Below are 19,856 nucleotides of genomic sequence, written 5' to 3' on the forward strand. Positions count from 1 at the left end.
GCCCCACTTTTAAGGAAGCACTGCCCTTAACTGTGAAATTAGGTAGAGGGCCACAAAGGGGCCCCTGAATTAGATGTGTAACTTGATCATTATTGATTCAAGTGAGCACTGGCCTCTGAAAAGACATTTTTCAAGAAGTTTGTCAACACAGTCGACTTGTGTGAGAAAAACAAACAAACCCCCCTCCCCTCCAAAAATAAAAATAAAAAATAATAAATTGGACGATTATTATAATCCCAAAAGCTGCAGAAGCGCCGCTAACGAGTCTGACTTCCTCCCGTGGTGATTTAAATCCTGCGCTCTGAGGGGGAGGGAAGGAACAAGAACATCTGCCTCGAAAGGAGAAGCAGCTCTTTCTTCAGCATGTTTGAAGACGGCCATCGAAAAAGCAGGATGTACGGGAATAAATATGAAAAAAAAAAAAAAAAAAGCTGAAAGGTTTTTCAGTCGATGGTCACGTGTGCGACAATAAATAAGACGTCTTTTGTCTCGTTCAGTCGCCTGACGCTCCTGAACGAGGGTTTGTATAGAACGCCATTTTCGCCGCTGTCGCTCTTTTGTAACATGAAAGAAGCGGACCCCCGTCTTTCTTAGGATCCCAGACCTTTCAAAGCGGGTGTTTGTGGTACTATCGAAATGGCGGTTCGGGCTGTTGAGGATTGGGTCTGTAGAGCTGCTGCAGCCGCACGGGTCGCCCGTTAGCCGGCCAACCCCCCGGCAGCTGCCCGATGACCCTGAGGCCGACCGGTTGTCTGTGCCCCGGGGCGCCGCCGGAGGCGAGCACGTGTCCTTGGTGTGGCTCCGGCGGGGGAGTCCTGCTTTGGTGGTTAGGCGGAGACGCGGGGTAATGTGGGAGAAGGATGGCTGGCGTGAGTCCGTAGCGCACCTGGAACACCCGGAGAGGTCCCTGCGCTACCAGGCCGTTGGGCCGCGGCGGGTCCGGGAGGAGCCGCTCGGACGGGACCTTCGCCGCCGTCTCCTCCTTCTCCTTGCCGCCTTTGCCCGCCTGCCTCTTGGCGCGGCTCAACTCTTGCATCTTCTCCGCTTGTGCTCGCCGGATATGATAAGTCCTTCTGGAGCCCTGGAAGGAGTCCAAGAACTCATCCAGGCTCACGTTCCCTTCCATGAACTTGTCCAGCAGCTCCTGTGAAGCAGGCCAGACAAAATTAAAGCTGCAAGCAGCGTTGGTCGGGTCCGCCGTTGGCCGCCGCCGCCGCCGCCGTGTCCCGAGTCCCGATCTTAGTCAGACCAACATAGAGGTCTTTGTTTCATGTCTCTACGACATTCCTAACAGAAGTTACAAGCAGTTTTGTCTGGAAAAAGGTGACGGCTTTTTACAAAACTTTTATTTTGAAGGGGTAATTGCCAACTTCCTGTTGATTTTAACCGAAAGATGCCACCTATCAAAATGTAGGTCTAAGTGAGACCTACACAGAGGTTTTTGTTTCATGTCTGTCCGACGTTCCTACCAGAAGTTACAAGCAGTTTTATCCGTTTCCTCTTCCTAGGAGCAGTTTTTCTGTGTTTTTTTCAAAAATTGCAATAGAGCGCAATTTTGAGTTTTAAGGTTTGGTTTTTTCACTAGATCGCAATTTCTGCCAGTCCTGATGTGTGTGCCAAGTTTGGTGAGTTTTGAAGCATTTTAAGGGGGTCACATTAAAGCTCAAAGAGGCAAAAATAGCGTTTTTTGCGAAAATGTTGCTTTGAAAGAGTTTTTGCAAAATTTCTGTTGATTTTGGGTATAGACCTTTTTAATTGGAAATGTAGGTCTTAGTCAGACCTACACAGAGGTTTTTGTTTCATGTCTCTACGACATTCCTAACGGAAGTTACAAGCAGTCTGTTTTTTGTCTCTTCCTATGGGGCGCTAGCTTGCAATTTTAATTTTTGGGGTTTGGTTGCTTAATAAGTTGGTCTGCCGCTCCATACCGATGTGTGTGTCAATTTTGGTGAGTTTTGAAGCATGTTAAGGGGGTCAAATTAGGGTGCGAAGGTGCGAGCGCGCCTTGGGTTGCTGTCCCCGAGCCCCACGGCAGGAGAAGCCTTGCTGCCACTATTTAATGCATTGTGAAAGTAATGCAGTTGTTGTATTGAAGTGAAAATATCAAGCTTCCTGTTGATTTTTGCCAAAGTATGTTAATTATTCAAATGTAGGTCTAGGTCAGACCTACATAGTGGTTTTTGTTTCATGTCTCTACGACATTCCTACCGGAAGTTACAAGCAGTTTTGTCTTTGTTTTCTTCCTAGGAGTAGTTTGTCTGTGTTGTATTCCTAGGGGGCGCTAGAGCACAATTTTGAGTTTTGGGGTTTGGTTTTTTCACTAGGTCGCAATTGTTGCCAGTCCTGATGTGTGTGCCAAGTTTGGTGTGTTTGGAAGCATTTTAAGGGGGTCAAATTACAGCTCAAATAGGCAAAAATGACATTTTTTCGGAAAATTTGCGCAGGGGTTCTTTGAAGGCGCATAAAATCAAAACCATAAAACTTATCACAACTTTGTCCGACCACTTTTTTTAAAAGGGTTCAATCTCTCTCCTGTGCGAGTTTGAAGCCGAAACGACAAACGCACTGGGAGGAGTTTCGATTTGAAAAAGGTGACGTGTTTTTACAAAACTTTTATTTTGAAGGGGTAATTGCCAACTTCCTGTTGATTATTTCTGCTAGCTGTCAATTACTAAAATGTAGGTCTTAATGAGACCTACATAGAAGTTTTTGTTTCATGTCTTTCCGGCATTCCTACCCGAAGTTACAAGCAGTTTTGTCTGTGGTTTCTTCCTGGAAGCAGTTTTTTCTGTGTTTTATTGAAAAATTGCGCTAGAGCACAATTTTGAGAATTTTTTTTTTTTTTTTTCATTAGATCACAATTTCTGCCAGTCCTGATGTGTGTGCCAAGTTTGGTGAGTTTTGAAGCATTTTAAGGGGGTCAAATTGCAGCTCAAAGAGGCAAAAATAGCGTTTTTTGGCGAAAATTTTGCTTTGAAAGGGTTTTGCAAAATTTCTGTTGGTTTTAGGTATAGGAGTTTCTGATGGGGAATTTAGGTCTAGGTCAGTTCTACATAGAGGATTTTGTTTCATGTCTCTACGACATTCCTACCGGAAGTTACAAGCAGTCTGTTTTTTTTTTTTCGTAGGGGGCGCTAGCGCGCATTTTTCATTTTTGGGGTTTGGTTGCTTAATACGTGTTTTTGGCAAGCCTTACCGATGTGTGTGCCAAATTTGGTGAGTTTTGGAGCATGGTCAGTGGGTCAAATTAGGGTTCAAAGTTGCGGAAAAATAATAATAATAATAATAAGAAAACGTTACAGATTCAATAGGGTCCTTGCATGGCAAAGGACATGGATGTCCTTTGCCATTGCAGGGCGGACCCTAATAAAGAAAACGATGCACACAAAGGGGCGACGGGGGCCTTCCAACAAAATTCTCTGCGGAGAATTTAATAAGCGGCGGGATGTTTACATGTGAACTTTAGCCCGGTTTGTCCGTTGTAATAATTCACTGTACGCAACAAAGGCCCGGATGACAACACTGTTACTTTTGGCAACGTATGAAAAGCCCCGGATGAGTTCCCAGGACTAAGAGGTTTGAAGCCCGTCCATCTGGGAGTTCTCATCGAGTGTCCAGTCCTGTCACGTCGCCCGCTGCGGGAGGCCGCCGGATTTGCTTTCGGGACAAGAGGGCCCCGGGACGACGGTTGTCACGGTGACGCAGCACACTGGGTTGTAGCAGCAAAATGCTCATCCTCACCATCGGTCAGTCCTTTTGGAACATGTTTATTTGTGTAAGAAGTACTGTTGTACCGATACCAATATTTTAGTACCAGTACCGAAATGTATTTCAATACTTTTCTAAATGAGGGGGACCACTAAAAAATTGCATTATTGGCTTTATTTTAACGAATCTTACGGTACATTAAACATATGTTTCTTATTGCAATCGAAGAACAATTTAGTCCTTAATAAATTAGTGAACATACTAGACAACTTGTCTTTTAGTAGTAAGTAAGCAAACAAAGGCTCCCAATTAGTCTGCTAACATATGCAGTAACATATTGTGTCATTTATCATTCTATTTTGTCAAAATTATGACGGACAAGCAGTAAACATTTTTTATTAATCCACCTTTTCATTTACTGTTAATGTCTGGTTACTTTCTGTTTGAAACATGTTTTATATACACTCCTGTTAAAATCCCTTATTCTTTTGTTCTTTGGATGCTTTATTTTAGTTTTGGATGATATCTAGGGGTGTAACGGTACACAAAAATTTCGGTTCGGTACGTACCTCGGTTCAGAGGTCATGGTTCGGTTCATTTTCGGTACAATAAGAAAAAAACAAAATGTACATTTTTTTGATTATTTATTGAACAAATTTGCTAAATCTTCCACCAAAAATATTTTTCTTAGTGGAATATTTGATGTGAAGTAATCGGAATTTTGGATAAGTCAATAATTCACAATAACATTGATTTTGATTCAGTATTATGTTTTGAGCAATGACAGTTTGAAAGAAAAAACAAAACAGCTTTGTTTACTAGTCAACGTTGCAACTTTTTCTAAACTACATTTAGCCTTTAAGCTTTTTTATTTGACTTTTGTTTATATTTTTGTTTATTTTAATAGTACTTTTAGAATGTGCAGTGGGCCTTTAAAACATTAGCTGTGGGCCGCAAATGGCCTCCGTGGCACACTTTTGACACTCCTGCTATAGATAATAAAAAATTAAATCTGATTAATCAATGGCGACGCATGCGCATTTATCATAACTCTCTCGCTCTCTATTTATGCCCCGCCCTCACGAATGCTAATGCTGCATGCACCACTTTTTTTTTTTTAACCCCTTCTTAACCCTGAACGTACATTGAAAATACACGCAATCATAACTTAAAATGCCGGACATTTGTGGCATTTAAGAAACTCCACCTGGACATCCCCGCAAAGAGGACATATCCGGTGAAAAGAGGAGGTATGGTCAGTGTATCGTAGCCCGGTCGTTGCAAGCATGCCGTGTGTTGTTGTTTTTTTGGATTGATTGATATTTTTATTACTAGAATGCACAGAACAGTACATATTCCGTATAATTGAGCACTAAATGGTAACACCCAAATACGTTTTTCAATTTGTTTAAGTCGGGGTCCACGTAAATCCACTCATGGTGCCTCTGTGTGCTTTGTTTACACAACCGTGCGGTGCGCTACTTAATATGTCCGTGTCGTTCGGTTCACCTCCGAATCGAACCGAAACCCCCGTACCGAAACGGTTCAATACAAATACACTTACCGTTACACCCCTAATGATATCACAAATGTAGGTATCGATCCGAAACCAAGCAGTTACAGGATCATATATTGGTCGTATTCAAAGTCTTCACGTGTCCAGGGACAAATTTTATGAGTTTGTGAACATAATAAGAATTTTAAAAATAAGAAAAAAGATTTTGTGACGAAAAAAGATATCGATGTAATCATAGTAGTACCGACGAGATACGCTATTGTACTTGGTATCATTACAGTGGATGTCAGGTGTAGATCCACCCATGACATTTGTTTACTTTCAGGGGGGCTAGCATGCTGTTAGCGGTTAGCTATTGTATCCTCCTATGGTGTGTAGTGAAGCATGTTTAGCTATTCCTCGTCCTGCAGGGATGATACTTGTAAGAAACTTTATTTGTCACCATGGCGAGGATTAATGATTTAGAAATAGCTAAAACACTAGCTAGCCATGTCTTAAAGCACCTCTTCCTGAGGGTGTTTCAGTGTTAAAACGTCACCTTTATGTTTAGTTTTTAAGCCAAAGTGTGTCCATTCTCCCTTTTCTGTCTACACACCTTGTCTGCTCGCAAAAACAACAATGTCACGGCGTGACGACGCGCCATCATGCCCGGGAACCGGTACCTTTCAAACAGAGTATAGCACCGTTTTTGATTAATTAGTACCTCGATACCATACTAGTAGCCGTATACTGTACAACAGGGGCGCCCACACTTTTTCTGCAGGCGAGCTACTTTTCAATTGACCAAGTCGAGGAGATCTACCTCATTCCTATTTATAATTTATATTTATTTATTTATGAAAGAGACATTTTTGTTAACAAGTTAATGGTGTTTAATGATAATACAAGCATGTTTAACACACATAGATTCCTTTCTTTCATGAAGACAAGAATATAAGTTGGGGTATTTGATTCTGATGACTTGCATTGATTGGAATTAGACAGTGGTGCTGATAACGTCCGCATTTTCAAATGGAGGAAAAAAAAAGTCCTCCTTTCTGTCCAATACCACATGAAAGTGGTTGGATTTGGCATCTCATTTGTCCAACTTGCATACTCGTTTTTAAACACTTTGTTATGAGAGTAGCATATGTGTGTGGCCCTTTAATGTCTGGCAGCAGGTGAGTGTCGTCAGTGAGAGTGCGGGTGGGCAAGCAAGTGAGAAAGCGGTCGCTGAGGGCGGGGGAGAAATACATTGGCATCAAACTCCGTAGCTTGCTAGCTTGTGCACGCTAGCTTTCTGAGACTCTTATTTTGTTAGCACAGGCAGGATGAAACAGGTCTTTTATGGTGAAGACAGGAACTGTGCAGTCGGTCTTTAGAGTTTTGACAGTAGGTACGGAGTCTCTAGAAATAAAATGTGTTTCTCTGCGTCCGCCCTGTTAGTGATTTTTTTCTTAAATATGAGCTCGCAGCAGCCAGCGTCATCTCACAAGATCCTCGGGTGCCGAAAATGTCAAACAACTGACGAAAGTGAAGTCTTGGTATGATTGATGATTGCTCATTTTTATGTATATTTTTTAATGCCTGGCTTGAGATCGACTGACACACCCTCCGAGATCGACCAGTCGATCGCGATCGACGTAATGGGCACCCCTGCTGTACAACCTTAGAACGAATGGTAAGTAACGATAAACGGTGTAATTATAGACCGCGGTGAAACATCCCGCAGTTAGTTTAAAATAAAAATGATATTAAAACCGTGACTGATAACACTTTGATTAACTCAAGGACCGGTGACACCGCTCATTTACTGGATAAGCAGGCTAGCACTAACATGAAAACAAGGGAGAGTAACGTCTTTGTCCATTAGAAAAAAATATATTCCCCAAAATAGACTTATTTAAACACATTACTGTCTGAGCTACGAAGATAATTCCATTGTGGACATAAAACCTACAGGCTGTGCTCTCAGACAGATCGATACAATACTAGAACAATATGACAACAAGATGTAAATTTGCCAAACATTACATAAACCAGAACCAACACACTTTTTCTGTGTCATTGGAAACACAAAATATTTTACAAATTAAAACTAAAGAATACGAACTAATTTAAGCTCTCAGAAAAAAATAATATGGTTCTTAAAGGCGAACTACACTTTTTTGGGGGAATTTTGCCTATTGTTGACAATCATTATGAGAGACATGTGGACGGATTGATTTTTTTTAATGCATTCTAACTAGTAAATAAACGTAAATACAAGTCCAATGAGACTTCCGCCCACAAAACCCAATAAATCACTATCCAAAAAGCGGCAACAATACTTAAAATTTTAAAGTATTTGTGATATTGGTATTATAAGCGCTAATGCAGTTGAACAATTTATAGCGGCACCGTGATCAAAAGCTTGTGTGCCAATGTTGACATAATCGACTGGTCAGCTGCTTTTTTGCTTCCTTGCTTGTGGAATTTTATTGTAGACCATAAATCATTTCTCTCACCTGGATGGATGAGGATGGAATCCGGCAAGTTGGTAAACTACGAGAGCCAATTTAGACCCCGAAATGGTGTAAAACGACACGAAAAGACACTTGGTTCCACCCTCCATGTCTTTGCGAGGATTATGAGTCATTCTTCATTTAAAGACAGCAGACGTTGTACACTAGGGTTGTACGGTATACCGGTATTGGTATAGTACCGCAATACTAATGAATCATATTCGGTACTATACCGCCTCTAAAAACTTGCAACAAGAAACATACAGTGGGGCAAAAAAGTATTTAGTAAGCCACCGATTGTGCAAGTTCTCCCACTTAAAATGATGACAGAGGTCTGTCATTTTCATCATAGGTACACTTCAACTGTGAGAGACAGAATGTGAAGAAAAAAAATCCAGGAATTCACATTGTAGGAATTTTAAAGAATTTATTTGTAAATTATGGTGCAAAATAAGTATTTGGTCAACCATTCAAAGCTCTCACTGATGGAAGGAGGTTTTGGCTCAAAATCTCACGATACATGGCCCCATTCATTCTTTCCTTAACACGGATCAATCGTCCTGTCCCCTTAGCAGAAAAACAGCCCCAAAGCATGATGTTTCCACCCCCATGCTTCACAGTAAGTTTGGTGTTCTTGGGATGCAACTCAGTATTTTTCTTCCTCCAAACACGACGAGTTTAGATTAAATACCAAAAAGTTATATTTTGGTTTCATCTGACCACACGACATTCTCCCAATCTTCTGCTGTATCATCCATGTATCCATTTTGGTATAAACTCAACTCGTCGTGTTTGGAGGAAGAAGAATACTGAGTTGCATCCCAAGAACACCATACCTACTGTGAAGCATGGGGGTGGAAACATCATGCTTTGGGGCTGTTTTTCTGTTAAGGAGACAGTACGATTGATCCGTGTTAAGGAAAGAATGATTGGGGCCATGTATCGTGAGATTTTGAGCCAAAACCTCCTTCCATCAGTGAGAGCTTTGAATGGTTGACCAAATACTTATTTTCCACCATAATTTACGAATAAATTCTTTAAACTTCCTACAATGTGAATTCCTGGATTTTTTTTTCACATTCTGTCTCTCACAGTTGAAGTTTACCTAAGATGAAAATTACAGACCTCGGTTATCATTTTAAGTGGGAGAACTTGCACAATCGGTGGCTGACTAAATAATTTTTTGCCCCACTGTATGTTTAATGTACAATATGATTTTTTGTTAAAAAAAAGCCAATAATGCCATTTTTATGGTCCTTTTTATTTAGAATAGTATTGAAAAGTACCAAAATACATTCTGGCAACAGTACAAAAATATAGGTATCGGGACAACACTACTAGTGATATTTTATCATGCTTGTTTGCTCTCATGAAGTCTGCAATGAGTAATAATCAGTGATGTTGGTGAAAAAAGCGAACATTGTGATGCGCTTTTTAGATTAACGCGCTGCGTATGCTTAAAATGAGCAAAATACATTAATATTAAATATTATTATAAATGTGCCTTTTACTACATTACATATATACTTACATCATGTATATAAAACCTTAATGGCGGAGTGTGGATGTTTTTTAAGGGCTTTGGGAGCAGAATAGAGCGGCGCCCGTAGGCTCCATTGTAAGCGGAATTTTGATCGCCGTTATTTAGTATTTAGAATGCATTAAAAAAAGAAAAACATGTGTTCTTGTCTTGCATAAAGATTGCAAATGACAGGCACAATTCCCCCCCAAAAAGTACAGTTACCCTTTAAATAACCAGAACAATATTATCAAATAACATATTTCTTCTGCCAATAAAGTATATTGTCGGGCTATTAATTTTTTCAGTACTTTTTCAGCACATTTAACAATACTGTGATAATAATAACCGTGATTTGAAATGTGCATGTCATTACATGTTGAAGTTCCTGTATGACGTTTTGTCAAGGAGTCAACAAAAAAAAGCATGGCCATATTTTAGTAGGGGCACACAATGAACGGATTATTTTCATGCCGATATGAGTAACTTCAAACGGATGAATGCGGGTGTAAAAAAAACAAAAAAAAAACGCTCCAATGAGGCTAATTTTACTGGTCGTGTGCTGTTGGTGGGCGGGGGTGAGAAAATTCAAGTGCTTTTCTTCTCCTCCCCTGAGCTCTTTGTAAACTGCTTTTCACAGGAAGACATTTTGCTTGTAAATATTCTGCAAACATTCCCCCAAAGGGGAAAAAAACGTTGCAATTCAATCAGCTGCCCTACAGCAAGCCGCAGAGAAAGGCCTGTGGCTTTTTTCTTGAGGCGCGGCGTTCGAAAAGTGCAAAAAGTCGACCAGAGACAAGCCTGAAATGATTCCATCATGGAAATGATGGCGCCGGACGACCAGCCCATCACCTTCATTGAAGGTACTGGCATTTGTCTGGACAAATCTACAGGTCCATTTGGTCAAATCCACCGGGCAGGCCGTGAATATTTACATAACTATGGCACGCATTGAACCTGCTGGCAAGGCATCGATTGTCAAATATCCGACACTGTAACGACATTTGTAGGTCAAAAAAGAAAAAGTGATCTATTTCTGTTTAGCGACTCTAACCGCGTTATTTCATATTTGGGTCATTGCAATTCCCACGCATTCCACTAAGGAGCAAAGTGGGAGGTTATAAAAGTGCTCGGCGTGGCTTTAATTGAACGAGAGAGCGTCGACGTGCTCTTAATTAACCGGGAGATTCATGTAAATGAGGCTTCCATAAATAAACCGGCTTATCAGATTTACATTCTTACTGGCTGGACGGCATTTCACTGAAGAGGGAGTCGGATTTCTTTGTATCCTTAAATCTCCAGCATCACTGCTTCAATCACCGATGACAAAAAGACATCCAACAAAATCCCAGCAGGTGTTCGCTTAATTAACAACCTCTGTCTTTTAAAAAGTGATTGTTTTTCCTGTTTTTAAAGAACGCAAAACAAACCCCAACAATGCCAAAAACCGCCGTAATGTGCATGCCAGGCCACAATTTGGCAATGTAACCTATATGCAAACGTCTTTTAGTCGACGTAAATGCAGCCCTTTTAGATTTTTGCCAGTAAAGGTTGCCATTTTCCCCCTGCCGCTGTGGTTTGTAGCAGAACCAGAAATTTTCCACATTTTGTTAAACTCATTAAGTTTGACTGACTTGAAATGTCTCCCTCAGCTCACTAGAGATGTGTAATGTTCCCATTTGAACTGATACGGTCCCCGATTTTTGGCAGTTTTGTGTGTGTTATTAAATATTGCTTTAGAAAATAAAATAACAGTTTATTCCAACACTTAAAAAGCTGATTATGAAAACTGCTGTCCAACATATTTTGTTTTATTATCATGTTTCTGAGCATTATTTTCAAGTACGACATTAAGTTGCAGTTGCAAGTCCAAGATGTTAGATGGCAGTAGTGAATAGTTTACAGGGTTTGTTTTTGGTGGCGCCCTAAAAAGGGTAATACTATAAGTATTGTACTTTTTACGCGTCTGCTGTTTGAATGCAACGTGCATCCTGATCGTAAGTTTTCATTAACACATTTGGAGGACTTAAAATCGCCTTGCAAAATCTCTAATGTTAATCATTAGCATTTCAATAACAAGGCCAATGTATATAAGTAACAATCTAGCATATTTTTAGAAAAAATGGAGCCTTACATTAGTTACGTGCAGGTAGGTTTTGAGTCAATTTCTTTGTTGGCATTGGAAATTCGGGCATTACCTAGAGGTAATGGGTGAGGTAATGGGTGAGGTCATGCGCAACCCATGTACTATAATATGGCACCGTTGGGAGTTTATGCGAATCGGTGCCCGGTAGGACCAGCGGGATTTGGTCGGTGCCAAAAAAGTACCAGATTCCGTACCCTTACCTACCGCTCACTGCGCTTCATAAAATACCCTTTGTCACTAGGGTTGGGTATCGAGTATCGATTGGAACCGAGACTAACTTTCCGATTATTCCGGAATCGTCCAAAAGTTTAAATTTCGATTCCTAGTTTCGATACCCAGTCCGCCGACCGGAAAAAAAGAATAAGTCCGCCGACCGGAAGAAGAAGCCGCTGAAAACCAACGAAGAAGCGCCCACCGCCGGAAGTGTTAGCATAGCCGAGCCTATGTAGCCGAGCGAGTCAGTCAAGCATGGATAGCGGGCGTCGACGGTCTAAAGTGTGGCTTTATTTTACTAAAAAAAATGAAATATCGGCGAAATGTAACACGTGCGACAGGACTGTTTCGTGCTTAGGAGGGTGCATGTCGAACATGATGAAGCACCTCCGAGTTCATGGAGTACAAATAAATGCGTGTGCCATCTTCGACGCGCTGCGCCGACCGTCCTCCTCTGCCTCTTCCTCTGGCTCCGGCTCCGACGCCCAGCTTGGCACCTTGGTGACTGCACTGCAGTCCGAATCCGATAAGTAAAACAATATATATGCAATAAATAATGTGTTTTGCGCCAACGTTGAGGCAGCTAACAAATTAGCCCGCATATTTTTTCATAGACAATTTACAACCTGCTAGCCAGGCTACGCGATGTGCTCGGTGTACTCCGTTCACCCTAGCGGCAATGGGGAAGATGTCGGTGCCACAGACGGAAGAGTGCCACAGAAAGGTCACTGCACACATAGTCAAAAGACTGCATCCCTTTTCAGAGGTGGAATCTCCAACATTTAGGTTAGTTAAGCAATAACGTTAGAGCTAAGCTAATTGATACCTGGCTAAACAGTAACAGCAACATCACATGTTTGTTTATGTTTGCAGGGATATGGTGAAAACTCTCAATCCAAAATACATACCACCTTCCAGGGACAACCTGTCGTACAAGAAGAATCGGAATCGAGAATCGTCAGGAATCGGAATCGTTCGAATTCAAACGATATCCAACCCTATTTGTCACTTTAGGATGTTTGGCCAAAACGCCACAAAATTTGGTACACATCTATAAGTGTCTGACAAGCACGTGTCTCTAAAAGTTGAGTAAAATTGGTTGGAGGAAAAAAAAGGTGACAATCAAGCATTTTAGTCCGCTTATTTTGTACGCTGGCACGGCCTCCGAAGCATTTTTAAACACAACTACATTAATTGACCTTAACATAAAAAAGGGGGTTGTTGGTACACTCTAATGTGCAGGCGGAGGTATTGATTAGGACCTCGTGGGGCGGGTTAGGGTAGGGGGAGGTGCCTCATGCGGATCAATGCAAGTATGGAGCAGCCGCGCAAACAAAGAAAAGATCATGTGACGTCTTGTAAATCGCTCCTTGTTGTAACCAGAAGGGAGCCATGCAGATGTGCAAGTATATTTACAAGCTGTATTCTTTCTAGGATACATATTTAATACAGACTGTGAAATTAATAAAAAGTAAAAATAAGTGCCCTTGTTTTATACGCCTAGCTGTTTTGTGACCATTGTCATTAGCCTAATTGGAATGGATTGATTGGTACGAAATCTGCCTAGCAACAGGAAAAGACACAACATTACAGGGAGAATGATTCCAAGGAGCTCTGTTGGGTTGCTGGAAAGCCACCATCGCATGTCAGTTCATTTTCATTATGAGTGAGTGAAGACTCTTGGGTGTTTTACCTCAGATCGCTCTTCGGCACGGGCCACCTCTTCCTGCAGGAGGTTCTGTGCAGTCTGCAGGCTGTGCTTCTGGACTCGTGTCCCTGCAATGGCAAATGCAACATGAGTGACGCATGCTCGGGGGCGGCATGGAACGCCAAGCATGACTTCACCGAGAACCCACGAGAGAGGACATTTGTTTCCACACCACATTGGTCGGGAGAGTCATTGACGCCATCTGCTCATTTACTGTCATGTTCTTTTTTTCCCCTGCCTGAAAAATACAATCATGCATACGGTATATTCTTTTTTTTATCATGCAGAACATGTTGCTCCTGCACAGTCACGCCCCCAGAAAATCTGAATAATTAATGTCCTTCCTAATACAATAAAAATGCATTGAGCCACTGTTAGATTATACCCATGTTCTTCAATTTAACAGGCAGAGGTTAGGTTTAGCTGAAGGATTTAACAACATTTATTCAAACAAAGGACACAGATGAAAATGACAGCATTGGGTTTCACTCCTTCAGAGGCCTTATCGGCTGCCTACGTGAACTCCATTTGCGGAGCCTCCAGTAGACAGCTTCAACCTAAAAGTGAGCCCCGATAAATGATTATTTTCTCTTCCTATTGTCCATAGAGCAACAAGTCCCTTGTATCCTGAGGGACCAGCCATGGCCAAACAAGTCCTCAAGAAGGTGGGGGCTCGTCTAAAGAGTAATAGACCAGGTGGCTCTGGCACAAAAAGGCCATCAGGAGGCACCTGATTAAATCAAACTGATTAAATGTAAAGGATGTGTAATTATTCCATTAATATTAGCTTTGAGTTTACGAGACACACGGTCAACATTGTTACAGTACTGTGCAGGGATTAGGAATAGCCATAACAGCTTCAAGATGTTTTCAAAACAAGACAAGTCCTTGTGAGGAGTCAGCTTGACAGGTCAGGAGAGACCAACAGCCTGTTGTCAGTTCAATACATTTTGAGTTAAACACTGTATACAGTGGGCAGCACGGTGGATCAGGGGTTAGTGCATATTCCTCACAATACGAAGGTCCTGAGTAGTTCTGGGTTAAATCCCGGGCTCGGGATCTTTCTTTGTGAAGTTTGCATGTTCTCTCCGTGACTGATTGGGTTCCCTCCGGGTTTTCCCCACCTCCAAAGACATGCACCTGGGGATAGGTTGATTGGCAAGACTAAATTGGCCCTAGTGTGTGAACGTGAGTGTGAATGTGTTGGCCCTGCTATCAATCAATCAATCAATGTTTACTTATATAGCCCTAAATCACTAGTGTCTCAAAGGGCTGGACAAACCACAACACAAACCACAACGACATCCTCGGTAGGCCCACATAAGGGCAAGGAAAACTCACACCCAGTGGGACGTCGGTGACAATGATGACTATGAGAACCTTGGAGAGGACGAAAGCAATGGATGTCGAGCGGGTCTAACATGATACTGTGAAAGTTCAATCCATAATGGATCCAACACAGCCGCGAGAGTCCATTTCAAAGCGGATCCAACAGAGTAGCGAGAGTCCCGTTCACAGCGGAGCCAGCAGGAAACCATCCCAAGCGCTATGAGGCGCGCGACCTGTCCAGGGTGTACACCGCCTTCTGCCCGAATGTAGCAGAGATAGGCTCCAGCACCCCCCCGATACCCCGAACGGAACAAGCGGTAGAAAATGGGTGGATGGCACTGTATACAGTGTGTCTAAATGTGTATTTCTGGATACATTGTGTTAATATTTATATTCCTGTAATCAGTGTGCTTAAATGTATATTTATGTATACATTGTGTTATTTAAATTTCAGTAATCAGCGTGTTTAAATATATATTTCTTTATACATTGTGTTTGAATGTAGATTTCTGTATGTAGTGTATTTAAATGTACATTTCTGTAAACAGTGTGTTGAAATGCATATTTGCTAAAATATTGTAACAGCCATCAAAAGGCGAGTGAGGCAATATGGATGCCTTGAAAACAAGTTGAAGCATTTAGAGCATTTGCATTTGACCCATCCCCTTGTTCAGCCCCTGGGAGGTGAGGGGAGCAGTGGGCAGCAGTGGTGCCACGCCCGAGAATCATTTTTGGTGATTTAACCCCCAATTCCAACCCTTGATGCTGAGTGCCAAGCAGGGAGGCAATGGGTCCCAATTTTATTGTCTTTGGTATGGCTCGGCCGGGGTTTGAACTCACTACCTACTGATCTCAGGGCGGACACTCTAACCACTCGTGGTTAGAGCAATGGTGGGTAAAGTGAGTAAACCATTTTTAAAGTGATTTAGAGGAAGAATGGATTCCTCCCATTAGCTGCATCGCTAGCCACCTAAAACGGGCCAATTATTACAAATAAAAATGCAAATAAACAACTATTTATTGTTCACAAAGATTGTGAACAATAGGCAAAATTCCACAAAAAGTGCATTTCCCCTTTAAGACAGGGGGATTCAACTGCCAGCCCACAGGCCAAAAGCCAGCAGAATGACATCAGTACAACAAAAGACATTTTACAGCAGATTCCTTAAAAACAGCTGTAGTGGAAGACTTCAGCGGTTGAAAGAAGAAAAATATACTGCTCAGACAAACATTTGTCAACTCACTGTAAAAACAGCACAAAATTCCTGCTATATAGAGGATCTCTGACCAGTGTAGACAAATAGCTTGTGTTTTACTTTCTGCCATTTATTGAGGCAAAAGTGTGAAGATAAGTCGCCTACAGAATCATGAAAGATTATTGTTTACCTATTATTGTGTGTGGCAAATAAATGTACTCTTCTGATGGCTTAAAAAACAGTTAAAGTACCAATGATTGTCTCACACACACAAGGTGTGGTGAAATTAACCTCTGCATTTGACCCATCTCTTTGTTCACCCTGTGGGAGGTGAGGGGAGCAGTGAGCAGCAGCGGTGGCCGCGCCCGGGAATAAAGTTCATCCATCTATTATAGTGTGGAGGGAATATTTTCTCTCCTTGGAAAACCTTAGAAATTACTAGTTTTGGCCTTGGTTTTGCTAAAAAGAAGATAAACACAATGAATACACCATATGCATTCTCACACACAAATCCTTCCCCCCAATTGTAGCTAAGATAGGCACCAGCGCCCCCCGCAACCCCAAAGGGAATAAGCGGTAGAAAAATGGATGGATGGATGGATATATTAACAGTGATGTCATGAAGTACAAGCCTGGGGAGAGAGTAAAGGAGGAGTATGTGTGCGTGCTAGGCACACACGTCAAGTTAACTTTATGTTCAAGTACCCTTCAAGGCGTAGACACCTAGGTGGACAAAAGCATGAGAGATGGGCGACCCCTTTAGAGACCGCCTCAACCTTTAGATAGCCCGGTACATTCTCTCACAGCACTGTTTGGACTTACTCCTATTTTGTAGAATAAATTGTTAAATTTTCAATCCTATACATCCCCCCGTTTTCTACAGCTTGTCCCTCTCAGGGTGGCGGGGGTGGAGGCCTGGAGCATATCCCAGCTCTACTCGGGTGGAACGCAGGTACACCTTGGACAAGTTGCCAGCTCATTGCCGTAAACTTAAATTCTAGTCACCTCATTATTTTAGACAGTCTTAGAACAAAAGGATCTGGGTGGAGTCGCCCCTTCTAAAAGGGCCATGAGAGCCTTGCATTAACATTAACTACAAAATAAGAGTAACAGTGAAGGGAGACATTTCACTGTTTCTTAGGCTTCTGAAAAATGTGGCCCCCAAAACAAGTCGAACAACCCTGATTTAAGAGTATGACTTCTGATGCAGACGGACCATCACAGTATGGCGACACAAATGGGCAGTAAGCCCGTTAAATACGGGGACTCAATTTAGTCATGGCTGTCATGAACATCACGTGTGACCCGGTCGACTGCAAGGCGTTTCTCGTCCCTGCAAGGGACGCTGTGACATCCACGCTGAATTCCCACAGGTCAGACTGAGTTCAGCGCATACCGGGGGGTTGTAACGGGGGCGGGGAAAATAAAGGCTAACGAATGGACACTAATTATGCCATGTAATCTCCCCAAGTTAGATCGCTGCACAACATGCAATTGCTAATAATTAAAGACCTTCCTCTTGTCAATATAGTTTGGAAAGCAAATGTTTCCTAATCACACCTCTCAGGGGTTTCTCGTCCACTACTTTTTACAGATGCTCTCCAAATATTGAAGTTTTGGGTATGTCACTTTGCAACTTGAAGTTTCAGCTACCTCTACAGATTGGAACTAAAGGCTAGAAACTAACTCTGCCAATCCAGGAATTTAAGGTGCTTAAGTTTATTTTGACACGCATGTAAGGTTACACTGGATCATATCTCATGCTCACAATTAGTCAACTCAACAAGATCAAAAAGGAGTTGGAAGAAGCAAAGATTACATTTTATAACCAGACTCCTTTGACATATCACAACAATCACAAATATATGTGTTCACAGCAGAAAAAAACACACCACCACCTCTGCAAGCAAACCCAACCTTCCCCCGTATCCTGAAGGCACATGTCTAAATGCTCAATGTCAAACCAAACTCCCAAATACCCAATGCCGCACTCACATCTTCTGATCTGTGACCCGGGCTATAGATCTACAAGTACAACCAGCGTTTTCACTTATTACCACTTTTCACCGGGGCGCCAGTATTTGACATACTGGGAGTAGGTTGACGACCGACACCTCACTATCAGTACCACGTCTTTGCAAGGCTCCAAATAAGATGCTCATTGATGAAAGTGGCCACCAACTGGTTGTTTGGTCCCCGCCGCCCAGTCTGTCATTAGAAAACAGCATGCCGTGTTAAAGCACCAAAACACCAGACCGCAGCACTTAGTTAATTTCGAACCCCTCTTTTGTGTACCTGGCAGAATGTTTTAGTTCATTGTAATGCTGGAAGTGCCATCACCCGTTTTCAGTGTTCAAACTGATGCCAGGTGGTTCTGATTTACGAGTCTATGCTCCATGACCACGTTTAATACCCACTCTATGCGGTGAAGTCTTCTGAAACCACCTAGCAGACAAACTGGAACTTCCCACTTCCATGCTCAACCAGCTGATGGCCGCACATTCAGCATTTCTTGGCATCCAGTTGAGGCCTAAGAGCTCAACCACATCACAATGACAACGTTTCCATGCACAAATTTGTCTGATTTCCGAAATAATTAAGTTTTTTGTATTTTCATACCTAGTTGTGGAGTCCCAGTGTCTATTTGCACTCTAGTTCAACAATTCGTGTGCCTTCAGTACAACGGGGGGTGCTTATTTCCTTTCAGCGCAGATAAATGTATTTATTTCCCGGTTGACCTATGACGTCACACAAAAACAAGGCATCATTGTGGTTCCTTACAAGTCAACAGCCTAGTTCTTGTTGTAACTTACAATTAATACATCTCTAATCACTATGCTGTTGGTAAATAATTGACAGCCTCAAGAAATTATCTTAGATTGTGCCACAAACTTGACAACACTACCAAGAAACCCTTAAAGTTGCTTTGATGTGGGTCCGAAGAAAAGACTGGTGGGACAGAGTTGTTTTGAAGGAATTTTCAGGAGGAGAATGTAAGGAAACCTTTCAAATGTCTCAAAGTTATTCAATAGGCTCTGGGGATTAATGCAAGGAGTTTTAAGGCAAAAGGAAAAATGTCTGTGCCCTGATATCGCTTCAGATAAGGGTTGCTATTGTTTGTACAAGCTTGCCACTTATGTTGAATACAGAGTTATTGATAATCAGTGTGAGATGCACAAACGCAGCATGAAGAGGTTTGTGTATGCTTTCTTATTTGCCTTGTAACATACCTGCTTCTTTATCTTTCATCTCACTTGTATTTGTTTGAGAGTTCGAATGAAGCCGGCATTCTTCACTTCGTTCGCAACCTTTTTAAATAAATGTTTCTTTTTTCGCGCCCATCATTGCACTTCCGTTCTTTTGACTTGAGAAGCAAAAAAAAACAGTCTCCTCTTCATTCCAGTTGTTGTCTCAGTTTTTTTTTTTTGAACGGGATCCGCTTAAGGGTTATATTCCGTGTGTTGAGACTGGCGCATGTGCGATTTGAAGGTTAGATTTGGTTTTCAATCGCATAATCTAGGTGTGTTAGTCTAACTTTTCAAATGCCAAACACGATCCGATTAAGGCGTTTCCATGGGTTGTAGAATGCTTAAGAGCAGAATTATTTGAGAAATCAGACTAATTTAGTGCATAGAAACGTAGTCATTTAATACGTGTCCGGCTGTAAACCGTGTTCGGTTTTTGAAAAGTCAGATTAACATCTGGATTATGCAACTTGAAACCAGTGTGTGTTCGGCCAAAGAGGACACTTCGTATCGCGCATGTTACAGTCTTTACGTGCGGGATACAACCCAGAAGCAAATACCATCCATCCATCCATTTTCTACCGCTTATTCCCTTCGGGGTCACGAGGGGCGCTGGTGCATATCTCAGCTACAATCGGGCGGAAGGCGGTGTACACCCTGGACAAGTCGCTACCTCATTGCGGGGCCAACACAGATAGACAGACAACATTCACACTCACATTCACAAACTAGGGCCAATTTAGTGTTGCCAATCAACCTATCCCCAGGTGCATGTCTTTGGAAGTGGGAGGAA

At 42.0% G+C, this 19,856-nt stretch overlaps 1 protein-coding gene across 1 annotated transcript in view; it reads right to left on the reverse strand.

Moving 5' to 3' along the window:
* Positions 1–19,856, reverse strand: part of vps37d (VPS37D subunit of ESCRT-I) — a 59,587-nt gene that overhangs the window by 2,889 nt on the left and 36,842 nt on the right. Inside the window, exons 3-4 of the mRNA XM_061898919.1 lie at positions 13,279–13,361; positions 1–1,144 (exon numbers count right to left, since the gene is read on the reverse strand). The exon at positions 1–1,144 is cut by the window's left edge and continues 2,889 nt beyond it. Coding sequence (XP_061754903.1) covers positions 629–1,144; positions 13,279–13,361 — 599 coding nt within the window. The 3' untranslated portion in view covers positions 1–628. The remainder of the gene's footprint in view (positions 1,145–13,278; positions 13,362–19,856) is intronic.

The sequence above is a fragment of the Nerophis ophidion genome, linkage group LG04, assembly GCF_033978795.1.
Source record: "Nerophis ophidion isolate RoL-2023_Sa linkage group LG04, RoL_Noph_v1.0, whole genome shotgun sequence".
NCBI classification, from domain to species: domain Eukaryota; kingdom Metazoa; phylum Chordata; class Actinopteri; order Syngnathiformes; family Syngnathidae; genus Nerophis; species Nerophis ophidion.